This window comes from Helianthus annuus, chromosome 1 (genome assembly GCF_002127325.2).
Source record: "Helianthus annuus cultivar XRQ/B chromosome 1, HanXRQr2.0-SUNRISE, whole genome shotgun sequence".
Classification (NCBI taxonomy): Eukaryota; Viridiplantae; Streptophyta; class Magnoliopsida; order Asterales; family Asteraceae; genus Helianthus; species Helianthus annuus.
In genome coordinates this window covers 37,637,818-37,644,170 of record NC_035433.2, presented here as the reverse complement: position 1 = coordinate 37,644,170, position 6,353 = coordinate 37,637,818, and the positions used below count along the sequence as shown (strand labels likewise).

Genomic DNA, 6,353 nt, shown 5'->3' with positions numbered 1-6,353 from the left:
GATTTGATTAGTATTTATTTGGGTGTTCATTGTTAAGCAAACAAAACATGATAAAACAGATTATATGCAGAATTAGACACAGTCAGGATATCTTAAAGGAAAAATTCAGTATACTCACCTACTACGATGAATCTTTGTGCATACCTTGATCGCAGGGGTATATCCTGAAGTGGGACAGGCTAGTATATCAGTAAATAAAATTACCTTAACGTATCATACGGTAATGGTACTTGAAATGTTCATGCATTTTGTTTAAGTGGACAAACATACTGGTAATCGTCTTGAAATGCTTTTCACGAAAAGTTACATAAAGAATTAACTAATGGTGTGAAACAGTTTGATTGTGCTGATATGATCTTCTTACCAGTGATTCTCACAAAAATAGAGTGTTTATTGCTTTTGTATTTACTTGCTTTCAGAAAATATAAAAATCCAAAAATAGTGACTTTTTTCTGTTTAAAATTCTTAACGTACGGAAAACTGTTATTCTTGGAGGAATTGTTACCGATAGGGGGAGATGGTGTTAGAAAGTGAGTTCGAAATTTTTAAATCAGACAGGTACTTCTGTGTTGGACAAAAGTTTTGCGTGTTGGTGATAAATTGAAAATGCTTAATCTATTATACAGTTTAACTAATCTCTTGAAAAATAATAATTTATTTAACTTTGTTGAAAAATTCTTATGGTTTCTCGAGATGTTTGTTTTATAGTATCCAGATTGAAGCGGTTTGTTGCTGAGAAGTTGCTGTGAAGTGTGAAGATGAGAGTTTGATTGGATGCATGGTAGAACCTCCTTTCTATATTGCAGACAAAGTTGAAGAGTTTGAAGATTGTTGTGCAAATGCTAAACTGGAGTTTAGTCAAACGCTAACGTGTTGAAGATTTGGTGATTGGATGCATCAGCTTAGGGGGAGTCTGTTGCTGACAGTCTGTTGCTGACAGAAGCTATTGAAGCTGAAGCTATCCAAAGACCAAAGACAGTGCAAGACTACATGAAGATTGCAAAAAGACCGAAGACAAAGTTTTGACTGAAGACAAAGTTTTTATGAAGCTATTGTCAAGGGGGAGTTTGTTGGTGCATATTTGTGACAACAGCTTAGATTTGGTCTTTGGATATCTTGTAATTAGTTTAACGATAAACGGTTAGCGGGTTTAGCTTCGTATTAGTGAGATTATAGAGTTTGGGCTAAACTAAACCCAGTTTGGGTCTAGGGAACGAATTGGGCTTGCCCAAGTAGTAAACCCTAGTCCAACTTGTAAACCTTGTGTTATATAAACAAGGTTAGGATTTAAGGTTTAGGTTAATCAGTTAATCAGCCAAAACAGTTTGTGAGAGAGCAATTTCGTGAGAGCTTTAGTCTTGGATGAAATTGAGAGAGTTAGGGTTTGATTGATTGTAATTCAGTTTGATTGATAATCAATAGAAAACTCGATTTGATTGAATTGTTGTTTCCGTTCATCTACTTGTTTTCTCCTTATTCTGATCAAGAGGATTCCGCACTCTTGATCGGATTGACAATTCTGTTGAAGATCCATAAGACTCAAGGGGACCTACAATTATGAAGCTATTGTCAAGGGGGAGTTTGTTGGTGCATATTTGTGACAACAGCTTAGATTTGGTCTTTGGATATCTTGTAATTAGTTAAACGATAAACACTTAGCGGGTTTAGCTTTGTATTAGTGAGATAATTGAGTTTGGGCTAAACTAAACCCACATTGGGTGATGGGGGCGAATTGGGCCTGTCCAATTCGCAGCCCAAGAGTGTTTAACCTAGCCCAGTTGTAACCTTGTGTTATATAAACAAGGTTAGGCTTTAGGGTTTAGGTTAATCAACCAAAACAGTTTGTGAGAGAGCAATTTCGTGAGAGCTTTAGTCTTGGACGAAATTGAGAGAGTTAGGGTTTGAATGATTGTAATTCAGTTTGATTGATAATCAATAGAAAACCCGGTTTGATTGAATTGCTGTTTCTGTTCATCTACTTGTTTCTGCTTATTCTGATCAAGAGGATTCCGCACTCTTGATCGGATTGACAATTCTGTTGAAGATCCATAAGACTCAAGGGGACCTACAGAGAGCAAAAAGATGGAATGATGAGTTGGAATGTTACATGGATCCACGGGGTAATCCAGTTGTTGACCCATCAAAATTGGATTTCGAAGCTGTAACAAATTTGCTTCCAAGACAGGCTACTTTCAACACAAGAAGGTTATCTGATAAAGAATATTTGCCGGATTTGGAAAGCAAGATAAGAGAAGTCTGTGAAGCAAGCCTACCAAAGGTGGTAGAAATGAAGAAGAGAAAAGAAGAAGAGCTAAGAAAGCTGGTTGAAAAAGTGAAGATTAATGCAAAGCTTGCTGCTGAAGAGGATCAGAAAGCTGAAGAAGAACAGAAGAAGAAAGAAGAACCGGTGCTAAAAGAGATTGATGAAAAGATTGAGAATTTGAAGCTTGTTAGTGATGATGGTGCTGGTGACGAGAAGAAGGAAGAGCTGAAGCATAAAGAGACAGCTGAAGACACTGAGGTGCCAATCACTGAGGTAAATTCTGATTCTAAAATCTTAAAACTGACTGAACAATGCAAGAAATGCATGGAAACATGCAGAGTTTGTATTGAAAAAGATGAACTGATGAAAACAAAAGAAGTTGAAATAAACAAACTTGAAAATGTTTTCAAAATGAAATGTAAAGAAATGGTTGGAAAAGAAGAAATTTTGAAATTAAAAGTTGAAAAGTTAACACAGAAATGTCATGGTCTTGAAGAAGAAAATAAGATTTTGAAAGAAAAGTGTACTGCTAAATGTGTTGATTGTGTTGAAAAAGAATCTAAATTTCAAGAATTACAAAAACAGTATGATTCTTTGAAGTGGTCGAGTCAGAGAGTACAAGAAGTTTATGATACTTTAAAAAGCCAAGTCAAAAGTTTTGATCAAAGATTGTCGGAAACTTTAGTCACTAAAGAAATGTATGAGAGAAAATTTAAAGAAAAGCAACTTGAATTGAACAAATGTGTTGATGAAATTGCTAATCTTAAACAAGTCTTGGCTGAAAAAGAAAAGGTGGTAACCAAACTTCAAAGTTATCATAACTCCCCGTACATTCTCGAACGCATTTTCAACATCACACCAGATGACAAAGATACTGACAAGAACAAAAAGGGTATTGGTTCAGAATTTCATCAGGTACCACCACCATTGAGAAACAATTATACTTTTTATGATGAGGAAACGGTGGCAAAGGGTTTGAACATAGCTGACCAGTTACCTGAAAGTATCGATGTGACTTACTCCAAATCTGATGATGCTAATGATTCAGAGGTGGTAAGTAAGGTTGTTGAAAGCGTTTTGAAAGATGAGTCTACAAAAGGTAAGTCTGAATCACAGGAAGAAGATGAAGGAAATCTTTATGATGGATATCTGAAAAACACAAAATCCGAGAAAGATTTGAATGATGATTCAAAAGGATTGGTTTATACCATGATTGGATCGGACAAATTATTCTTAGATGTTGTATTCCCGATTCAGAATGTGATTTCAGAAAAGGTTGATAAAGTTTTCAAAATGGTTGAGATTGAGAAGTCAGAAATTTCCAAGTTTGCTGGTAAAGGTCATAAATCTTTTTATAACAAACCTGGTTTTAAGAAGAAAAACATGAAGGCTGGTTTGGATTATAAAAAGAAACAAAACTGGAAGAAAAATGAAACACAAAATGTTCAGGCAAAAACAAGTTTTGTTCAAGGAAAAAGCTTAGCAGAAGAGGAAAAACTCAAAATTGGACAACAGACTAATGAGGAGTTTGATGCTAAGAAAAAGAAACAACAACAGGCCAAGGATATTTCAAAGAAAGTGTGTTTTAAATGTGATCAAATTTGACATGTAGCATGAAAGTGTCCAAATCCAAAGCCTGTTGATGTTGAAAAACAGAAATCTGAGGATGTGAAACCAAGGTCAACCAGATTTGATTCGAAACAAACTTGGAGGTACAATACAAACAAGTTTGCTTCAAATCAAAATTGGAAATCCAACCCGAACAGGTTCGATTCAAGACAGACCTGGAATTCTCACACACCCAAATTCAGAACGACACAGAGTTGGAAAACATCAGTTGATATGACAAAACCTCAACAGTTTCGGAAACCAAATGTTATCAGAAACAAAGTGTTCAAAAAGAATCACATTTTTAGAAACGAGGAACACCGACAGGTCAAACATGGTCTGTTAAGAAAAATGTCAATTCGGTACAAGATGAAAAAGTTGAGATTAAAATTGATAATGTTTTTGAGAAAAATGAAAGAAACTACCCAGTTTTACTTGGAAAGATTCATGTTCAACTACCTAAGTCTAAACAGGCTTGGGTTGCGTCGTTCAAATGATCAAATTGTTGAATATGCAGGTGCTCATCGGAACCACAGACTGTGAGATTGCAAACTGGAGCAACCTGGCACATGGAGGGGAGGAAGAGGTTGCAGGACCCTGGTTTGGTTGAACAGGGAGTTTAGTTTGATTATTTTCTGTACATAAATAAAAAATATTTTCAAAACCCTAAAAAACATGAAAAATTATAAACCAAAAATATGTTTCTAGTTTGTTAAAATTTGAAAAACCAAAAATATGTTTGTTTTTAATTTTTGTTCTGAATATATGTTGATTGAATACGCCGAAACCTTCACGGTTGAACAAACATGATTACATTCACCAGATTGAAAAACGGTTTTCAAACTGTAAAAATCAGTGTGTTGTAAATCATGGGGGTAATTAGTTCTATATGTTATATTTTCTGTAATTCAGTACATGATACGCTGAAAATGGATGGCGAGACAAAGCTATCAGTATCAGGTTGTCAAATTTTTAATGGTTTTGCATTTTAGGGGGAGAAAAATTGTCAGAAAATCCAAAAACATTAGAAAATTTGAAAAATACAAAAACATGATAAAAATCAAAAATTGATTTTTGCTTAAAAAAAAGGAAATGATAGTACATCAGTGGACAGTTACAGTATGCTAAAGAATTGTAATGATTAAATAGCGTTAAACAGTCTCACTGATGATATGTCGATAGGTTTTTATACATTTAGTAAATTTTTTCGGGATATAAACCTAAATTCAAACACTTGCTTATTTCGTGGGGAACATTACTTGGATATATAGGTAACCCCTGAAATCTCGTTTGAAAGGTCCCTTATTCTGAGATACTAGGTCTTTATACTCAGTGATATCTGGGGTATTATTCCGGGACTTCTGCTGAATGGAAGTTCTGACCTAGTCCCCGAATAATACTTTCCGAATTGCTTGAAATATAGCACCACCCTCAGCATAAAAACGATGAAACATTGCAAAATGCTAATCGTGTGTTGTTGAAATTAAAAGATCCTCTAAAGGGGACACACTGAAAAGTCGAAGCCGTCATTTCTCTGCGTATACGGAAGTATCGACCTGAACTCTCACGGCCCTCGCATTTAACCCCTGCCAGATATCATTTGTGGTATACTCACCTGTAAGACTGAATATTTGGGATTCTGGATACGGGAGTATATTCAAGAGGTGGGACACATGAATGAGTTTAAGTTCTTAAAACATCTAATTCGTATCCTGAATCAGTTGAAATTTGTATGAAAATTTAAGTGGACCAGTATATCGACAATCTGAGTGAATCGTTTTATTCTTAAAGTGAAATTAAGCTCAACGGTACTTGTGACCTGTGAAAACTGATATGATCCTTCGACGCATACTTAAACAAAAATATTGTATGTAAATACGTTTGTACATATTTCTTTACTGCTTTATAATTTCTGAAAATACAAAAAGATTTTGATTTCTATTTTATTTTCGACAACTGATGTTGAGATGCTGAGTTTCAAAATCTGATTAAGCTGATTGTGTTTCTGAAAATAAAACAAGTTCATTAATTTGAAACTTGATATTAAAAATCAAAAATTCAAAACCAATTTGTGATATCTCCAAGGTCATTGAGTTGGACTTAGATGATTAACTATGGGGGTTCTAGATGCTTATATTGTTAAAAAGTCAGCTTACGATCCTGTTTGTTGAAACTGCAAATTATCTGTAATTTGATGATAGGGAGAGTGATTAAATAGTTTGATTTGTTAGATTACGATATCTGGAAGTTTAAAATGTTGTTACTTATCAAGTATATGAGTGATTGCGGGAAAAGTCCAGACTACGATCCCGAGAGCAGAGTCTAAGGGGGAGTCTGAAGACAAGCTTGTAGTTAGGAAGAGTTTGTAGTTGGAAAGCTAGGTGTCGATCCCTAAAAGCACGGAAGCTTGATGAAAGGGGGAGCCTTATGATGAAGCTGTTGATGATAGAGCCAGTGATGAGATTCTGGTATAAAAGTCAAA

At 34.9% G+C, this 6,353-nt stretch overlaps 1 protein-coding gene across 1 annotated transcript; it reads left to right on the top strand.

Moving 5' to 3' along the window:
• Positions 1 to 2,107: 2,107 nt before the first annotated feature.
• Positions 2,108 to 4,481, top strand: LOC110872084 (protein MNN4-like). Its single transcript, XM_022120888.1, has 2 exons — positions 2,108 to 2,536; positions 4,389 to 4,481. Exons 1-2 carry the CDS (start codon positions 2,108 to 2,110, stop codon positions 4,479 to 4,481), a joined length of 522 nt encoding a protein of 173 aa, XP_021976580.1.
• Positions 4,482 to 6,353: the final 1,872 nt, after the last annotated feature.

Bases quoted from the DNA above. Each gene is read 5' to 3' on its own strand.
- LOC110872084 (XM_022120888.1), top strand. From the start codon at position 2,108: ATGGATCCACGGGGTAATCCAGTTGTTGACCCATCAAAATTGGATTTC. The intron at 2,537-4,388 runs GTAAATTCTGAT...TTGAATATGCAG, and splicing joins CTGAGGTGCCAATCACTGAG to GTGCTCATCGGAACCACAGA.